Raw genomic sequence first — 21,245 nt, forward strand, 5'->3', positions numbered from 1 at the left:
AGTGACTTGATACAGGAATAATTTGCCTGAAGTGAAAAACTCACCCACATACGGTGTTCCCTCCTCTCTCATTCCATCCACGGTCTTCTGAAGAACCAATTTCTTGATATCTTCCAACATTTCATTACAAACCTTTAAATGGACAAATAATTCACACTTTACTACATAAGTAACACTTCAACTGTCACTCGGTCATCACTGTAGGATATCAGGGCATACAGTATACTCTGCAATTTTGATTTTTGAAAACAGTGCTCTGTTTATTAAGGATTAGTTCAAATCCTGTCATAATTAACTCACCCATGCCACATCCAAGTTGCTTCTTTCCATGAAAAAAAAAGATGTCAGGCAGTTTCATATGATTTCAGAAAATGTTTACAACAGCATAAAAATTGAATAGACTACTTTTATGATACTTTTATCAGGGTTCATATAGATTTTGACTTTTTAAATTTCCATTACTTTTCCAGGACTTTATGAAACTCTTTTGCAGCGTTTTCAAATATTTCTACTACGGCTGTTGATTTAATGTGTTAATTCAGTGCAATTAATTGTATATAAAAATAATGCATTTAACAAATTAATGCAATTAATCATGTCTCCGGACTGTGATAAGGTATATTTCTAAAGCTGTGCTTATGATGCAATGCAACCAAAGCACTCTTAAAGCGTTCACCTGACCCATATGTACATTGATGCATCCTTAGAAAAGCCCTTATAATTAATATATCTCTAACAGATTGACTAATTCAGTTGCAAAATGGATTGCTGTGGACTGTAGGCCAATGATAGGATTGTTCAATAATATGGAAAAAATATATTACCTTCTAAAGCCACTTTTTGTCTTATCATAGCTTTACTTGTCTGTCACACTAATGTAATGCATTTTAATTATTTGGATTATTATTTTTATAATATAGATTATTTCTATCATTATTTAAATAGCACAATCAATTATAATTATTTGATCATTATAGATTATTGCTATTACTGAATTACTGCTAACTGTAGGGCTTTCTCAGCAAATATTTATATATGCAATCAATTGCGGTTAATTGAATTAATTACTCTGCATATCATGTAATTAATAAAAAAATAAAAAAATAAAAAAAGACTGACAGCCCTAGTGTCTACTCATTAGTGAAAAATAAAATTCAGCATTGTATAAAAGTCAAAACATACACCTTATACAATACCACTAAAACAATGATGCAGTATTTGCTTTGTAATAACTCACAAAAGTTGTATTTATTTTTTTATTTTTTTTAACAATTTTTGCTGTGAGCACACTGTTTTTGCCTCATCTTGTCCTCTCATCTTTTGGATGTCTCACTGTCTGCTTTTTAATGGCCACTTTTTTTTTTCTATTCAAACAAAGAGGAAAATATACTGGTATAGGCTATGCATGTACAGTAAACCGTTTACTGGATTTAACCTTAATTCAACTCCGAGCACCTCCTGAAATGGTCTCCGATTACTTGCAGTGCTCACCACAAGCTTAATTAACATGGTGAGTTATTACATATAAACATTCAAAGCCTTAAAGGGATAGTTCACTCAAAAATGAAAATTCTCATCATTTACACACCCTCATGCCATCCCAGATGTGTATGACATTATTTCTTCTGCAGAACACAAATTATGATTTTTAGAAGAATATTTCAGCTCTGTAGGTCCTTACAATGCAAGTGAATGGGTGCCAAAATTTTGGTGCTCCAAAAAGCACAAAGGCATCATAAAAGTAATCCATATCTTCAGAAGTGATATCCACAAAGGAGGTAGATCCTTTTCATACTTGGCTCCTAAACTATGGAAAGGTCTCCCTAACACTGTTCGGGATGCAGACACACTCAAACAGTTTAAGTCTAGACTAAAGACTCTATTTAGCCAGGCATACACCTAATTTATCCATCAACTCGCAATTAGGCTGCTTTAGTTAGGTCTGCCAGAACCAGAAATATCTATCATGATCTATAACTCTGCATAAAATTGAATGGCATCTACACTAATATTACTCTATTTGTTTCCATGTCTCAACCATATCCCGAGGTTACCAGAGCAGACCAGATCCAGCTCTGTTCCTGCTTGGTGTCGGACTCCACTGCTACGTGTCACTGAGTAAAGATGACAAAATACAGCCGGTGCTAGTCAGACATCACTTCAGTCTTTTGACTTCAGAGAATGAACTGATGCAAACTCCAACTCTAAGACATCGGATACTTCATATGCCACTGCCTGAACTTTGGACTTAGGATGGACCCCACTGAACCTCACTGAAAAATGAGACCAATCACTTATGTGCCAGGATTGACCTTTCCTCCCTCCGTGCAGTGCCTTGCGCGGCACCCCCCTTTTTAACAAACTCAGTGTACTTCCTGAGGAGCATGATGGCCTTTGTTAGCCTTTATTCTACACACCTCAAGGATCTCTGCCAGCTTTTGCATAACCTGATCATGCCGCCACCTGTACTGTCTTGTGCCAAGGTGGTCTTGCACCCAGCCAACATGTGCTGTAGATTTGCTCGAGGCAGAGGGGACAACTTTCCTCTTTACCATACCACAGAGACAAATTTCTAGGACTTGGAAGAGTGTCATAGGTGAATCTTATTAGAAAACTTAGCCTGGCCTGGGGCATCTTCCAAAGGTCAGCCCATCCTAAAACTCTATTAGATGCACTTTGCCATACTGTCCAGTGCCCTTGTTGCTGCTGGCTGACTGCTCTTCCATCTTAGTTACTTCTGTCACTATCATCGCTTTCTTCTGTTTTTTTTTTTTTTTTTTTTTTTAAAGAGGCTGCTGACCACAGTTTGGAAGCCACCCCCCATCCAAGGCCTGGTCTTCCTGATTGTGTTCTTCCAACGATCTCTTGTTGCTTCAGTCTTGAAACCGCCTTGTTTACTAACTCCTCTGCCTTCCAGGAGCAGCCTGTTCGCACCTGGTTTTAACAAGCCCTCACTGACTGGTCTTTTGATTCCCTTAGTTCTAAGAACAGCCTAGTTTTCTCTTGCTTATAACCCAGGGTGATGGGCTTTATTGGCAGATGTAAGGCATTTCTTAGAAACAATGCTACGTCTGTGGCAATCCCAGCCACTTGGCCTTGGTGTACATCCTTGCCACTGTAGTGATCTCACACATCTTTAGCGGAGATGACAATTGTCTATCTTATCCAAGCCCTCTTTCAGCAGCTTCAGAACCAACCCTGCCATGTGTTTCTGACAGATCTGCTGTGTGCTCTCCCTAAACTTCAAATGGGCTGCTCTGCCATCACTGGGATTCTTTCACCATCCACCCCAAACGATATCTGGACGCTTCTAATCCCATTACAAATAGAAAGGCTACATGACATTGCTGGCTTGATCTTTATCTTGTCCCATGCCAAAAGTTTTTCCGTCCTTTTTAAGAGTCTGTTTGTACATGCAGCAGTCTGGAGGATGCTTGAAACATCATCCATATAGCTGCGCAGTGCTGGAAATCTCACCCCAGATTGTGCAAGGATTCCTCGGGCCATCTGTCTGGCACTACTTAGGATGATCTCGAATGCAGCGGTGAACAGGATGCGAGAGACTGAACATCCCATCGCAATCCCTTTTTCCAGTTGCTAACATTCAGTTATGTACTTCTGTGTTGCATGACATATTTTCAGGTCCCCATAGTAACAATCAACCAAGCTTTTAATACACTCTGGTACATGGAAAAACTCCAGTGCATAGCTGATGAGCTGGTGTGGAACCGATCCATAGGCATTTGCCAGGTCCAGCCAGATTACATGGAGGTCTTTCATGTCTCTCTTGGCAGACTGGATCTGCTCCCATATTACTGACGCATGCTCCACACATCAAGGAAAACCTGGTATGCCTGCCTTCCGGCAGCTTGTGTCTATGTATCCATTCTTCAGGAAGTTATCAGACATCCTTCTAGATACCATCGAAAAGAAAATCTTTCCCTCCACATTCAGTAGAGCAATACTCCTAAACTGACTTATGTTGGTGGATTCCTGTTTTTTGGATATAAAGATGGCCACTGCCCTTCGCCATTCCAGGGGTATGCACTGCTTCTTCCAGGCAACTCCCAGTAGCCTCCAAAATAGTTTAAGAACTGTTGGGCACCGCTTATACAGCCTATATGGAATCCCATATTTTTTGCTAGAAATTCTTTTCACTGGATAGCAGGGGTCGGTATGAATAAAGAATTTGAATCACCAAAAACAAGAAGAATGTCAAAGTGATCTGTTTCTCAACCATACCTATCATAATCGCTTTTGAAGACATTGATTTAACCACTGGAGACTTATGGATTACTTTTATGATGACTTATGTGATTTTTGGAGATTCACAATTTTGGCACCCATCCACTTTCATTGTATGGACCAAAACAGCTGAGAAATTCATCCAAAAGTCTTCACTTAAATTCAGCAGATTAAAGAAAGTCATGCACATCTGGGATGGCATAAGGCTGAGTAAATGATGAGAGATTTTTCATTTTTGGGTGAACTATTCCTTTAATATATTCAAACAATAATATAAATATGAAAAAAGTACTAATTACTTTTCTCTAGCGCTAATGAAGTGCCAAGTGCACCACTGCATAGCGATTTGCCTATTCACAAACTGCTCAGTTTACGCAGCAATGCATTTTGCACAGTGCTGCTCCATGCGGGTTCCGAGTAGTGCTGAAAATATAAGTATACTGCTGAAAATATTTTGTTAGAAAATTCCATTACTCTTCCAAAACATTCAGTGTTAACTTGTTTTTCAATTACATTTCCAGGCCTGGAAAACACAATTTCTCAATTCCATGACTTTTCCAGGATTTCCATGACTGTATGAACCCTGTTTAATGGTGCTTTTTCTCATGTTTGCCACTTGATAACCTCAGTCCCAATTCCCTTTGATTGTATGGTAATGAGCATCATGAACATTCAGCTAAACATCTCCTTTTGTGTTCCACTGAAGAAAGTCATACGAGTTTGGTACAACATGAGGGGGGAGTAAATTATGACATTTCTGCACGAACTCTCTCTCTTTACTGTGTATTTTCAGGGTGAAGCAGGTGTGTTGTTAAAGCACCTGTGGCGTTGGGCAGTACGCTCCCATCCCGCCTGTGTTCGGTCCCTGATCGTCATTCATCAGACGCTTGTGATCTTGTGCTGGAGGCATCGGTGAGACCGTGAAGCCGTCACTGAAACACAAACACTGCAGCAGAGAGAAAATGGTTAGCGTTTAGGTATAAATAAGGACACCTGAGATGACAAACGTTTTCAAAAAAGGTTTTGATTTAATGACTCCAAAAATGGTGGAATAACCATCAAGTGAAATGTTTAAGATTAAAAAAATATATATTTTTAAATTAAATAAAAATACAAAAATGACCTACAGTTTTTGAATCATAAATATGAAAAGTTGACAATTGAACTGACAACCTGACTCACCTCGACATGTCTACAAATGGTCAAATTATTTAGTCATGAGGTTCTAGGGGTCCTCTCTGTGATGTAATTTCCTGTTTTATGAATCTCTTATCACATGACAACAAAATGACTTCCTGCATGATGGTCTAGGGGACACTGACTTTGATCAGGTGGACAAAAGTCTTTCAAATCATACTAATATATTAAAACAAAACAGCTTTACTGCTTATGTTTTCTGAAATAACAATAACAATTATGGAAACTACTTTGACAAACAACTAAGCCTCACAAAAATGTTTAAAACTATTACAAATAAACTCAGCAAAAAAGAAACATCCCTTTTTCAGTACACTGTATTTTAGAGAATTTTGTACAAATCCAAATAACTTTACAGATCTTTATTGTAAAGGGTTAAAACAATGTTTTCCATGCTTGTTCAATGAACCATAAACAATTAATGAACATGCTCCTGTGGAACGGTCATTAAGACTATCAGCTTACAGAAGGTAGGCAATTAAGGTCACAGTTATAAAGGACTTACAACTTAGGACACTAAAGAGACCTTTCTACTGACTCTGAAAAACACCAAAAGAAAGATGCCCAGGGTCCCTGCTCATCTGCGTGAACGTGCCTTAGGTCTTAAAAGCAGTTGAAAGTGAGAGGATGTTTCTTTTTTTTTGCTGAGTTTACATACGTATATTATAAATGTTTCAAATCATTTTAAGATGAATAAATATAACAAATTGAAAACATGTCTAGCTTATATTTTATTATACAGTACTGTGAAAAAGTTTTAGGCACTTGTGAAAAATGTTGCATAGTGTGGATGTCTTCAAAAATAATGACATAAATAGTTTTAATTTATCACTTAATGTCATACAAAGTCCAGTAAAAAGACTACATTTGCCTTTAAAACAGCACCAATTCTCCTAGGTACACCTGGACACAGTTTTTCTTGGTTGTTGGCAGATAGGATGTTCCAAGCTTCTTGGAGAATTTGCCACAGTTCTTCTATCTATTTAGGCTGTCTCAACTGCTTCCGTCTCTTTACATAATCTCAGACTGACACAACGTCCAGTGGGGCCATGACATCTGTTGCAGGGCTCCCTGTTCTTCTATTCTAATCTTTTCTATTTGCAAATGTAATGTTTGGGAGTCTAACATTTATACAGTTGTGCTCAAAAGTTTGCATACCCTGGCAGAAATTGTGAAATTTTGGCATTGATTTTGAAAATATGACTGATCATGCAAAAAAAAAAAAAAAAAAAAAAAAAAAAAAAAAAAAAACAATCAATGTCTTTTAAGGATAGTAATCATATGAAGCCATTTATCACATCGTTGTTTGGCTCCTTTTTAAATCATAATGATAACAGAAATCACCCAAATGGCCCTGATCAAAAGTTTACATACCCTTGAATGTTTGGCCTTGTTACAGACACACAAGGTGACACAGACAGGTTTAAATGGCAATTAAAGTTTAATTTCCCACACCTGTGGCTTTTTAAATTGCAATTAGTGCCTGTGTATAAATAGTCAATGAGTTTGTTAGCTCTCACGTGGATGCACTGAGCAGGCTAGATACTGAGCCATGGGGAGCAGAAAAGAACTGTCAAAAGACCTGCGTAACAAGGTAATGGAAATTTATAAAGATGGAAAAGGATATAAAAAGATATCCAAAGCCTTGAAAATGCCAGTCAGTACTGTTCAATCACTTATTAAGAAGTGGAAAATTCGGGGATCTCTTGATACCAAGCCAAGGTCAGGTAGACCAAGAAAGATTTCAGCCACATTTGCCAGAAGAATTGTTCAGGATACAAAGAAGAACCCACAGGTAACCTCAGGAGAAATACAGGCTGCTCTGGAAAAAGATGGTGTGGTTGTTTCAAGGAGCACAATACGACGATACTTGAACAAAAATGAGCTGCATGGTCAAGTTGCCGGAAAGAAGCCTTTACTGCGCCAATGCCACAAAAAAGCCCGGTTACAATATGCCCGACAACACCTTGACACGCCTCACAGTTTCTGGCACACTGTAATTTGGAGTGACGAGACCAAAATAGAGCTTTATATACATTTATGCATTTGGCTGACGCTTTTATCCAAAGCGACTTACAGTGCCCTGATTACAGGGACAATCCCCCTGGAGCAACCTGGAGTTAAGTGCCTTGCTCAAGGACACAATGGTGGTGGCTGTGGGGATTGTACCAACAACCTTCCACTTACCAGTTCAGTGCTTTAGTCCACTACACCACCACCACTCCATACCATAAGCGCTATGTTTGGAGAGGGGTCAACAAGGCCTATAGTGAAAAGAATACCATCCCCACTGTGAAGCATGGTGGTGGCTCACTGATGTTTTGGGGGTGTGTGAGCTCTAAAGGCACAGGGAATCTTGTGAAAATTGATGGCAAGATGAATGCAACATGTTATCAGAAAATACTGGCAGACAATTTGCATTCTTCTGCACGAAAGCTGCGCATGGGACGTTCTTGGACTTTCCAGCACAACAATGACCCTAAGCACAAGGCCAAGTTGACCCTCCAGTGGTTACAGCAGAAAAAGGTGAAGGTTCTGGAGTGGCCATCACAGTCTCCTGACCTTCATATCATCGAACCACTCTGGGGAGATCTCAAATGTGTGGTTCCTGCAAGACGACCAAATACTTTGCATGACCTGGAGGCATTTTGCCAAGACGAATGGGCAGCTATACCACCTGCAAGAATGTGGGGCCTCATAGACAACTATTACAAAAGACTGCACGCTGTCATTGATGCTAAAGGGGGCAATACACAATATTAAGAACTAAGGGTATGCATACTTTTGAACAGGGGTCATTTCATTTTTTTCATTGTTACCATGTTTTGTTTTATGATTGTGCCATTCTTCTTAAACATCTTATGTGCCTAAAACTTTTGCACAGTACTGTATATTTTTACTTTAAATGTTGACTTGTAGGTAAAACATTTCATTTGTCAATAAGTACTGCTGTTGCACATTTGACCAAAAAAATTAAAATATATAAAACAAACAAATGTTTTTTAATATTTTTTATATTTAGTTTTAGTATTAATATATTAATTCATATTTAAAAACTGACCCATTTTTAGCATACATTTTATTTTAACTTGTTCTTTTACATGCGTTTCTCCATACTCTTTATATCTTATTTTTAATCTCAAATCTTTCAATGTGAATAAGTACTTTAGTTGTACATTTGACAAATAAAACTATTAATGTTAAAATAAATAAAAATATTAATAAATCTATTGTATTTACATACATTTTTTATATTAATACAATATTTAAAAACAGACCCATTTTTGGCTTATATTTTGTGAACTGTTAATTTACTTACGTTATTTAATCTTAATTTAGATTATTTCTAATTTAATTGTTTACTTTAAACATGTAGAAAAATACATTTCATTGTTAACAAGTACTGATGTTGCTATGTTGTATATCTGACAATTAAAACTTTAAATGTGCGTATTATAAACTCACAGATACTTCCTCTCCTTCGAGCAGTTCCTCCACCACCACAGTCTCACCAGCAGAGCCAAACGTCTTATCCTGAAACATAAACACTCACATTCACACACAATCTGATAAAAATAAACAATTTACAGATAACAGAGTAAAGTTCTGTGTTATCACATCTAAGAATTCTTTCAAATAAAGAACATACTGCATCTAAAGTGTGACTGACACTGATGACAGAGAACTCCTGACCTTCATCATGTCCAGAACCGCCTGACAAGCCTCGTCTTTATCCTGGGCGACGACAACACCTTTACCTGCAGCCAGACCACTCGCTTTTACCACCAGAGCGGGAAACTCAGACCTGAACCAACACAATAACACACATATTATCTCTAATAAACAGACACGTTACATTTAAAAAGTCTTGAAGATGCCTTCGGTTTGATTAACATATTTAGCAGACACTTTAATCCAAAAGCAACAATGTGAATGTGTTTCAAGTTCAAAATGAACGTTTTGCTGCTTTTAGTCCATATCTATAAGCTTTAAGGTCATCTATATGCCAACGTACTTCTAAAGGTTGACTAAATTCATTTTCAGAAGATATAAGCATTTACATTCTGCAGTCTCACTCTTCCGGCTAGAAAGACGCAGTCAAATCATGACTTTGTCCAATCAAATGTGTTCTAGAATGAGAAGGCACCCACCCCATTAATCCGCTCACTGCACATGGCTGTGTTCTCACCTGCGCTGATAAACAGAATTTCCTCTAATAATTACTGTTGAAGTGAGTTGTGACTGACCGTTATCACCTTTTAGCACCATGAAGCCCTCAGAGTGGAGGGTAACTGTCTTTGAAGGCAATAGGGCATAGGGACTATCACTTCTGATTGGAACGCGCTTGCGTGAGTTAGGCATTGAAAGTGTCTGGAGTTTATATTTAATGCAGCCGTTTTTCAGAGGTTTCTTAGGATGTACATCACGAGAAAGTTTTCTTTGCTCTATTTAGTGTAGTGTGATTCAAAACATTAATATGTTGTAATTTTCGCTTTTCATGTCTTGCACAACAGCTCCTGCCTCGTCATTAATGAAGTCCGCGATGCACTGTTTTTGTTTGTAACAGGGTCAGTTTGATCATTGTTCGGATCTCAAGTCAGTTTCACTCTCTAACAGCAGCACGGTGGACAGAGGAATGTGTGTGTGTGTCTGTATGACTATGCTTATTGGCTATTTAAGATAATGGCACGAGTCGCTTAGCAAGTCCAGCCCCAACTTCATGTTTCAGCAGGAAATACGTCAACAGTGTAAAGTAAGCTTTGCTTTTCAAGTCTGGACTCCATACACTTTTGCCGTCTTTTCCTAATGTAATAAAAAAAAAAATTATTACAAATCATATTATCAGCATAATGATCAGAGTCAATAGCTGAACTAAAAAAAATTAACATATTTCATGTACCCCCCTTTTGCCTTAATGACAGCAGAAACAAAACCTGATGATCATGTTCTCATGATTTGAGAATGTTCCAAAGAGCATCTTGTGCTTCAATCTGACCATTTGTACAAAGAGTTCACATAAGGTTGTAGCTTTTATGAAAGTATGTACATGATTAGAGTGCTTTTTCATTTCTCTCGCAGTCAAATTTAACAGAATATTACAATCCAACTGAAATACATTTGCTATTATGTGACACTTTAACACAGTGTAGATAAACTGTGCATTGCACACATTAGCATGTGAGTATTGTGGCCCTCAGTGTATGTAGTAGACATTTACCCTCGAATGTATCTGCAAGCTTCATTTGGGTCAGTGAAGGAGCTCCAGCGAGCCGTTGGAATACCATGACGATCCATGAAGGACTTTGAGAAACTCTTGCTGGCCTCCAGTTGTGCCGCCTTCGCCGACGGGCCAAAGCATGCCACACCCGCTGCTGTCAGGTCATCTACTATACCTATAAGATTTTCTCCGGTTTATTCATAACCAATAAGCATATCGGTCACCTGCAATCTCAGTGAAACAGCACATCTGGAAACATCATGTTCTACTTTAAGCAACATTAAGTACAAACACATGTAAAAGCATCTAAAAAGCATTTGATAAACATCTGATACAATAAATCTCTCAAACATCTGATAAAGGTCTGCTAAGCATCTGATAAACATCTGCAAAACATCTGATCTTGTAAATATCTGATAAAAACCTTATACTGTAAACAACTATTCAACATCCGATACTATAAATCTCTCATAAACATCTGATAAGCATCTGCTACCCATTTGATACGGTAAATATCTGATAAACAACGGAAACATATGATGCTGTAAATATTTGATAACTGTCTGATAAACGTATGATTCTGTAAATATCTGATAAACATCTAAAATATCTGATAAACATCTATAAATGTAAATATCGGATAAATATCTGATAAACTTCTGTCCGATAAGCATCCGGTAAATATCCGATAAGCATCTCATAAACCCCATGCGTTTCAGCATGGACCTTCTTCAGAGAGTGTGAACTTGATTGAGTTCCAAAACTAAAGTCATGTTCACATCGTAAGCGATTTTGTTGCTGGCTGCCACAGTTGACCATTCAATATCAATGAGAGCTCGCGATTTCCAGCAGCTCGAGCGACAGTGACCACTGGCGACAGGATGTGGGCGTGTGTGGCGGGGTGAGCAGACAAACACAGTGGGTGTGATGTCAAGCCTCTGAAAGGCATATATTGAAAATAATAATAAACATAAAATGTTCATAAAAAGGGGAAAATAGTGTCCAGGGGGAATAGTGTTCAAAATAACAGTGAAATGGGGCGTCGTGTAGGATGGAGAGTGTCCAGGAGGATCCAGGACGTGGGCGGGATCCAGCGGCCGCACACACTCCCTTCCATGGTCCGTGGGGCGAGGGGCTGTGGCTTCATTAGCGGCCTGTCTTCCCTGGAGCCGCGGTGAGTGTGAGGGGAAGGCGGCCCAGCATCCAAGCCCATTGGCTGCTACGTGTGCTGTCCTCCCCAGCGACACATCTAATTCGTGCCGGGGGTTCAGGGGTGCGGGTCCGGCGCACATCTAACTCAGCTGGACCCTCCCCGCTCTGCTCCCGGACATGCGAGGACACCAGTGTGTGCACACAAGTTAATAGAAGCTGGCTCCCCGAGAAGAGGCGCACTCTATGTTTATTTGGCAGCCGTAACGAGGCCAAACACACATTAGATGTGCCTCGTTCCACCCAGCTGCCCAAACGAGGCTTACTAACTATGCACCCCTTCTCTCTCCTGCCCACTCCTGTCATGAGCCTGGCCGAAGGACGGCCCTCAGAGGCGGGTGACAGTGAGAAGAGGGAGGGGCAGGTAGTTCCGCCACAGCGTGTCAAGAGACGTGAGAAATTCGAGAAACATTTAAATTTATGCAAATGCAGAGCAATAATACATAGTGATAGCCAATGAGAGAACAGTGGAGCTCACGTCATCTGTCTCCTGTGAGATAATGGAGCCAAGTACAGGAAAGACGGAGTTGTTATTGTCATTGATTTAACTGTTCTGTAACATGTTACTGTAACCACTTACATGGATATAATAAAACAATGATGCATGGAAAACAGTGTCAGAAATTGTCAGCATTCTGAGCTAGTTTAATTGATACACTGAAAGATCGATCTCTGTGTTGATAATGCATTGCGTATTTTTGCGGAAAACACTTTCCCATTCCAGAATGCTCATTTTTAGCTGAAAGTAAACTGATTTCTTATCAAATTGGATAATGTACCAGAAAATGTCAACATTGTGAGTTTAATTCATACATTAATAGATTGTTAGTCTTGTTCATGATTGGATGCATTGAGCACAGCTCTAGTTTATATAAAAGCACTCTCCCCTGCAAAATGTTAGTTATTAGAGGCAAAACAAATTATTCATTGTCAAATAAGAATGATATATTTGTTTTACTGGCAATCTAGCTCAGCTGTGATCAGATTTCCTAAAGCTATGGCCAGTTGTGCAGCCAGCCAATAACGTTAGCAGTAGAAACGCCCACTAGCGACACAGAGTACGGAGACTAATAACATCTAGCGACAAAATCGCTGACAATGTGAATGGGGCTTAAGTGAGCTACCTCACTGTCTATTATCTGAACAGGCAACATCCTAACTGAAATGGAATCTCATAAGTGATTTGAAACATTCTATGCAGGCAGAAACCCACTTACATGTGTTTTATCAATAAGTATAATAAGATAATCAACTGATGATGTTTCTTACCTGCAGCTAAAGGCACTTCTGGACCAACAACAACGAGCCCCACATTGTGATCTTTACAGTATTGAGCTAAAATAGAGTGATTGCTCACAGACACGGCTAAGAGACAAGAGAGACAAAAAAAAAAAAACAAACAAACAAAAAAAAAACATTAGGACTACACTTATATAAAATATAAGTGCTCAACAGATTAAGAGAAAGCAGAGTGACCAAATGCCAATATAATGGCGATATACAATACAACTTATTGGCTAATAGAACACACAAAATTGATGAAATCAAACAATTATTTTAAAAAGTATTTATTTGAAGTTCACTAAAAACATCTTTGTAAATTGTCTGTAAAAACATCTGTTGAGTACTGCAGTCGATTCAATGTGATGATTTACATAAGAATGGTTTTACGAACCAAAATATATGTAAGAGTGGTTACAATTAGGGGTGCACCAATCAATTGGCCACCGATCTAAATTGGCCAATCTTCATCTTAAATCATGCCAAGATTCAGGGCCAATCGTTTTTGCAGCACGCAGGGAATCACACATTCATTGCTACTCTAATGAATGAGCACTTTCTCAGCCCTTGATGCATGACAGTGTGGCCTCTGGAGGGTGAATATCTGGCAATCCCAAGCATTCACAAATTTAAACTTTGAAACATGCTGTAATTCAGATGAATATGCAGGTTTGTTTTTAAAAAATGTGTAAAGTCGCTTTTCACTATCTCCGACATTCGCATACGACTGTCATATTTCTCTCCCTAGTGGCAGTCGTGATGAATTGTCATTTTGCTCACAATGGATTTTGTTCAGTGAAGAAGCTCCCAAAGATTTACCTCAGAATGACATTACTGTGTGTGATTTTGATGAGCAGATGAATGAATTCAATAAAATTCAGTATTAATATTCACTCAGTATTTATTATTAATAGTATTATTTATCATTATTACTGTTTTTATAATTAATATTATGATAATTAACAGGAACAACCCTAATTCAGCAAATATGAATGAAATTCATAGATTTTAAATATATAGGTTGTGTGTGCAGAAATAAAGTTTACTGTAATTCCAAAAGCTTTTTGTGATATTTGCAACATAAACAAATCATTTCTGACTTCTACATTATTAATTGTCCAAAATACACAAGTAGCAGGCGTTTAGAAAAAAAAAAAAAGTTTTAACAAAATCTATTGATATTTCTCACTTCGCACTGATAGTTTTGCATGAATACATCACTTCCGGTCGAGCAGTCGCATACGATCTAGCCGCACGAGTTAAAATATTTTAACGCATCCAAGGCTCAAATCGGATCCGAAAATGTCGCATCCGGAGACGGTCGGAACCTCACGCAGCCCCCATGCAACTCTCCATTGGAAATGAATGACTTCCAGTCTATCGTCTGTCGGATGCAATGAAAAGGCAGCTTAAAAATTAAACGTGTATGAATATTAAGTTGCCCATTTTCTAGAGCCATTACGGTAGCAATTCTCACTCACTGCACAGTGAGCAATTACATTTGAACCTTAACGGCACCGCGTCTTCACGCAATTGCTTAATAATTTGTGATTTGTGTTACAACAAAATGCCAAAGACAGTAAACAAATAATAGATATGAATGATTTCTCACTGGAGAGGTTTTGAATATATCTCTGCTGTGTGTGATGCTCTCGTGGTTTTCACTGGTTGACAGTATGTCACAATGACATTTTAATACTGACAACAAAACTATTCATAACCAAATTTTGTTTCAAAACAAATAATGTTAACAATCCACAATTAATGTAATTTTAATGTCATTTTGGTAACTATAAAAGAGTTCCATTTGTTAACATTTGTTCATGATACCTAATGCATGAACTATGAACAAAATATTTTGACCACATTTATTACTCGTAATGTTAGTTAATATAAATTACAATTGTTCATTGTTAGTTTGTGTTAGTTTATAGTGCATTAACTAATGTTAATTTATACAACTTTTGATTTATCAATGTTTATAATATATGTTGTAACCAACAGTTCATGTTAACTAATGTTGTTAAATAATGTTAACAAATGGAACCTTTTTGTAAAGTGTTATTGTAATTTTACTGTGTGGGGCATAAATATAACTGCAGAAAATAACTTGGAAAAGTGTGGCAAAGGGCACTTAAAATAGGTATCGGTATAGGCCAATCTTAGTGTTAAAAAAAAAATAAATAAAAAAAAAGAGATCGGTATCGCCCTCAAATTTCCTGATTGGTGCGCCACTAATTACAAATACTAGTGGTTACAATTCATTACAGGGTTACAAATGGTTACAATTACACAAGAGTGGAACAATTTAAGTGATAATGGTTCTATAATGATTTACAGAAATACTTGGGTTTCATGAATAAGGCTCGTATATTATTTTGCAATTGATAATCTAAAAAATTTATTCTTCTGTTGACAAGTGGGTACAATTATCAGCCGATACCGCTAATCGCAAACTGGGCGACATATAATAAAACATTCAGTATTTTTTACTAGATTCAAAGAATGTTAGCATTCTTACCAGAATTTGAGATCTTCCCACAGTTGGCGGTGCCTGCGTTACCTGGCGCCACAAAGACCTGCTGAATATGAGGTGACTGTGCCAACTTCCACGCCAGTGCATGCTCTCGTCCACCACTGCCAATCACCAACACCCGCTCTGCCATAATGCCTAGCAATCACAAACGGTTGTCTGTAACAGTACAAAACATGTGCAAATAAACATCTGACAGACATATCATCTAAGACTTAAAAATTAATAAAGAAATGCCGTTTGGTGCATCTTAAGCGCCATTCTTGCTGTAAAAAACAAACATATGCATGAAGAGCTCGGGGCAAAAATGCCACCGAAAGAGACAAAAATACTCCAGATATTTCAAATATTGTGGCCAAATGTAATCTCTTATATATCTAATATTGGTTATATTTCAAGATATTCTATTCTAGGCAAATCAAGTTATGGGTCCTAATGCTAAAAAAATACTCCTGATAAACAATTCAATGGGGCAAATATTGCTCCTTAATTGGCAAAGAACATTTTTACACTGCCAAGCATGCTTAATCCATTTATAGTTATTATTTTTCCTAGAGGCAGTTTAATTGCATGAAACGTTTGACCTATAGGATGCATTCATGCATTAATGATATCATCTATTTGCACTGACCTTTCAGTAATGCTGTCCGACCTTAAATTCGCAAGACGTAAATGCCCAACAAAGATAGGAGATTCTTCAGATAAGAGAGCACTGACACACAAAAAGCATACACGTACACACGCATACTTTACTAATGAAAGTGACTGACTGGTATCTGCCTTGTAGCAGCATGGTTCATCTGACAGGCGTCATCTATACAAGCTAAACAGGACTATGTGCCAGCAAATTATACAATCCTCCTATTGATTCAGCTCACTCATTTGATTGGCTATCGATAGTTGGCATGTTCTCTTTTATGCTCTCTCTCTCTCTCTCTCTCTTATATATATATATATATATATATACACACATACACACACACATTTCTGTAACCGAATATGGAAACACCATAAGTTTTGGATTAAAATCATTTTCTCAAATCTAGCCTTTAAAATATTATATTATGTTATATTAACGTTCTGTACCTGTGTATCTTGTTACGAGATAGACTAGCATATGTTATGGGATACATACAGCCATACACCATATCAATAAGCCAAAAGCAAAAATACTTTTTCTAAACACAACATTATTGGAGAGGGAGAGCTCTCACTCGACCTGCCACGGCTCTCACCCCACGCGACGGATCGTGTGTGAGAGCTGTGACGCGACGGATCGTATGTGAGAGCTGGACTTATACTGGTATCATTTAAAAAAATCTAAACCTAACCCTTTAACCCCATTGTGTCTTTATGAATTTCTTTAACTCATAAATTATTACTAAACTAATCTTTGTGAAGTAAACAAAAATAGTTCACCCAAAAAAATAAATAAATACATTTTTTTACTCACCCTAACGCCATCCCAGATGAGCCTGACATTGTTCTGCTGAACACATACAAAGATATTAGAAGAATCTGTCAGATCTGTAAATCCACAGAATGCAAGTCATCACAGTACAAAAACTTTAAGCTCCAAAAAGGCACATAAAGGCAGCACCCTTTATCTTGACATTAGCAGTCTCCTTGCTGGTCTTTCCTATATACTGCAATTGCAAGATTTTTAGTGGAAAAGAGGTAACATTTTTGTCTGTTCCCACCCAAAAAGACAGTCTAATTTAAAAAAAAAAAAAAGATATTAATTAAGCCACTTATGGATTATTTATGGTGCCTTTATGTGCTTTTTGGAGCTTCAAAGCTTTGGACCCTTTTGACTTGTGTTGTATGAAGCTACATAGTTGAGATATTATTCTAAAATCTTTGTGTTCAGCAGAGGAAATAAGGTCATAAACATCTGGTATGGCATGAGGGTGAATAGATCATTTTCATATTTGGAGAAATTATCTCTTTAAATTTTACACTGGGATGTGTGGCAGAGCTCATTTCATGAACACCGGTGGGAAAAGCAATATTTAAAAACATTACTGGACTTTGAGGCGAAATGTTTGTAAATGTTACATAATTATTTATGATGTAACAGTGTATAACACATTTTATTTCAAATACTTTGTAGATATTTTCTAGAGAATCATTGTTCCTCTGGGATTTTGTGAAAAGAGGGTCTTCAAAAGTTGTACTTCTCAGTAATAAGAATTTCTCCATTTTTGCTTTTGCTTAAGGTAGAAGACATCAAGCTTTCTATAAAGGTGTAATGTTAGGTTGTGGTTGTTTGGATCATAATTAATGCATCAAAAAATATAAAATTCCCAAAAGTTTCTACTTGACCATATTCACGCAAGAGTATTAAAAACAAAAATTAATTCAAGATCATTTTAATTTTATTTTAGTTAGTTTTGGGATTATGAAAAATTTTGTTTAGTTTTATTTTTTCCAATCATTTTAATTGTAATTTTAGTTCATGAGAATTGTTTTAGATGGTTTTCGTTTTGGTTTTTGTTAACTGTAATAACACTGTTGCAATTAAATCTAAAGTTTTACATATAAGATAAAAGAATGAAATACCACAACATATTTAATGACCATTGTTAATGATTAAAGTCATGTAGTCACAAAAGTAAAATTAATTTTTTTAAATCCAAATAGACCATGAAAGGAGAAGTGCGTGCCTATACCATTACTGTTATACTAGCCATGATTTGTGTGTCAGTTGATAAAATGTGATTAATTTTAACATAGCCAATATCCAATTAGTACTAACGGTGGTGTAAATTTTCCGGCATATAAAAAGCGTTTCACGCCCTGACAGCCAAGGACGAATTTCAAATCGCAACATTACCCAAGACATATCTATATATATCATGTTTATCTTGTTCATAATGTAACAGTACATTGGCACTAGTGACTTATGAATGTGCTGCCTTCAGAATGAAAAATCGTAGAAAGCATGCACATCCAAACAATGTTTGAATCCAGGCGCACGACCCAAAAATGTACATCCATAAAAACTCACAACAATGTCGGCACACTGTTGCTTCTACACTGTAAAAAAAATAAAATACAATACATCTCCTTTAACTTAAAACTTAAGCTTAACTGATGCCTTAAAGTTTTAATTTAAATCAATACGGATTTAAAAGTTATTTCAACTCATGAGTTTTCCCAATTCATTATTTTACATTTAGACTGTTTTTAAGACTAAATGTAAAATAATGCAATTTATTTTTTGTAATTATTTTTGTAAAAATTACTTGTAAAGCTGTTGATTTAACTTAAAACTTTAAGGCAGCAGTTAAACTTAATTTTTTAAGTTGAAGTGCATCTACATTTTTTACAGTGTAAATAAATGTAATGAGCTCACCACATAAACAAACGTGATGTTTCGAGCTACATGCAGCGTACATACAGTGTGCTACCTTCATCCAGGATATTTGCGCATTCAAAAATACTCTCTTGTTGTGAATTTTGTATAAAAACGTTTAAAAAAAATATAAATAAATTTAAAAAAAAAATATTGAATTTAAGTAAAAAGAGAACATGCCAACTATCGATAGCCAATCAAATGAGTGAGCTGAATCAATAGGAGGATTGTATAATTTGCTGGCATATAGTCCTGTTTAGCTTGTATAGATGACGCCTGTCAGATGAACCATGCTGCTACAAGGCAGATACCAGTAGTCATCAGAACCATTTTGGACTGCAACTTTTAATCCTTTAAAAGACAAAGAACAGTTATTTAAAGATTAAGAAATGTATAAGCCCTTAAATATTTAAAACAGGACTAAAGATCGCAAGAGAGGCGCAAGTAACGGTGACGCTGACGGATCAAGAGGGAGGCGCAGGTAACGAGTGAGAGACGAGGAAGGTCGAGTGATAGCTGACTGCGGCGGTGGCAGGTCGAGTGATAGACGAGTGAGAGCCGCTGGCAGGTCGAGTGAGAGCTGCCTGCGGCGGTGGCAGTTCGAGTGATAGACGAGTGAGAGCCGCTGGCAGGTCGAGTGAGAGCTGCCTGCGGCGGTGGCAGGTCGAGTGACAGACCAGTGAGAGCTGCCTGCGGCGGTGGCAGGTCGAGTGAGAGCCGCTGGCAGGTCGAGTGAGAGCTGCCTGCGGCGGTGGCAGGTCGAGTGATAGATGAGTGAGAGCCGCTGGCAGGTCGAGTGAGAGCTGCCTGCGGCGGTGGCAGGTCGAGTGATAGACAAGTGAGAGCCGCTGGCAGGTCGAGTGAGAGCTGCTGGCAGGTCGAGTGAGAGCTGCCTGCGGCGGTGGCAGGTCGAGTGATAGACGAGTGAGAGCCGCTGGCAGGTCGATTGAGAGCTGCCTGCGGCGGTGGCAGGTCGAGTGATGGACGAGTGAGAGCTGCCTGCGGCGGTGGCAGGTCTCTGCCACGGAAAGATTTTACCCCCTCTCCTTTTCTTTGTACTGTAGTAGTACAGTGATTGCATCATAAGGCAATGCCATGGTACTTTTGGCAATATATGTTACTGCATGATTACTATATTTAATGTATCATTTTATTAATTTGGTATCAAAGATTAAATCAAAGAATACCATGGTACAAGGACACAAACACATAATGAATTCATGGTACATGTCAAAAAGTGCATTACCATGGTATCATGTCCAATAAATGGTATATAGGTACTTTGTTGTTGGAGTTCAAACACTAAAACATCAATTAACTTAGAAAGCAAGTCAGATGATCAGTTGGATTTGTATTGAACTTTGGCTCCAAAAGCCCACTGATAATTCTTCAGACTGTGAAACAGAGGCTTTTGATAGCTGATCACTAATCTATTAAACATACACAACAAACAGATAGTGAGAATGTTAATTAGCAGCACTATGCACATGCTGACAACTAATTTAATCAAACCACGCGACTCACGAGTTTAAGGCAAGCTGCGCATTTATTTACACTGTAAGCACACTATTTGGACAGCAGTTGCAAACTACATTATACTATATATATATATATAAAATATCTATTATAGGTTTAAAAACTATTTCACGCGGTAAAACATACAGTAACATGATCTTTGCATAAAGATAACCCTAAAGTTTTGCTGTTTTACCACATTGCACACATTCGTCACTGCACAATATTTCATGCAAACATTCAAAACAAAAGATAAACTGCAGTCCTATTCTTTTGGAAGTTTCAATGCAGTTGGTTTGAGAACTTACAATGAATTACGTATCAAATGTATCTGCACCTTAAAGTTATTTCGCCGTGAATTAGTTGTTAGTACAAATGTAATTGCTCACCTGTTTCTGATTGGGTCGAGTCTGGATGGATGTTTGTGGTTTTGAGTGTATGTGATGGACAGACGAGCAGTGTTCTTCATACCAGGAACCACGTGGAGTCTGATTCAGGAAATAGAAATAAAATAATTGGGTAGAAGGCCATTTAGCATGTGATATGTTCCGAAGAGGGCGGAGAAGGTTTTCTTAGCTTTGAGTTTGAATTTTGAAACAGTACATGGGATATAAATACATTAATACTGCATAAAATAGACATAAATAAATAAAAAAGGCGGTCCTAAATTTGTCTCTACTTTGTATGGT

General features: G+C 37.6%; 1 protein-coding gene across 5 annotated transcripts in view; it reads right to left on the reverse strand.

The window, feature by feature from the left end:
* The window catches only part of gart (phosphoribosylglycinamide formyltransferase), a 43,439-nt gene extending 22,360 nt beyond the window's left edge, over positions 1 to 21,079 (reverse strand). Inside the window, exons 1-8 of one of the 5 annotated variants that reach the window (XR_007897975.1) lie at positions 20,946 to 21,079; positions 15,672 to 15,842; positions 13,139 to 13,234; positions 10,661 to 10,835; positions 9,136 to 9,247; positions 8,908 to 8,976; positions 5,066 to 5,191; positions 45 to 132 (exon numbers count right to left, since the gene is read on the reverse strand). Coding sequence is in view for 4 of the 5 variants with exons in the window: in XM_051705342.1 (XP_051561302.1) it covers positions 45 to 132; positions 5,066 to 5,191; positions 8,908 to 8,976; positions 9,136 to 9,247; positions 10,661 to 10,835; positions 13,139 to 13,234; positions 15,672 to 15,816 (811 nt within the window). In the remaining variant the exon portion in view is untranslated. Of the gene's footprint in view, positions 1 to 44; positions 133 to 5,065; positions 5,192 to 8,907; positions 8,977 to 9,135; positions 10,246 to 10,660; positions 10,836 to 13,138; positions 13,235 to 15,671; positions 15,843 to 16,314; positions 16,424 to 20,945 lie in introns of those variants that run through there. The other 4 variants (XM_051705342.1, XM_051705343.1, XM_051705344.1 and 1 more) reach the window with 4 other exon arrangements.
* Positions 21,080 to 21,245: the final 166 nt, after the last annotated feature.

The sequence above is a fragment of the Myxocyprinus asiaticus genome, chromosome 8 (genome assembly GCF_019703515.2).
Source record: "Myxocyprinus asiaticus isolate MX2 ecotype Aquarium Trade chromosome 8, UBuf_Myxa_2, whole genome shotgun sequence".
NCBI lineage: Eukaryota > Metazoa > Chordata > Actinopteri > Cypriniformes > Catostomidae > Myxocyprinus > Myxocyprinus asiaticus.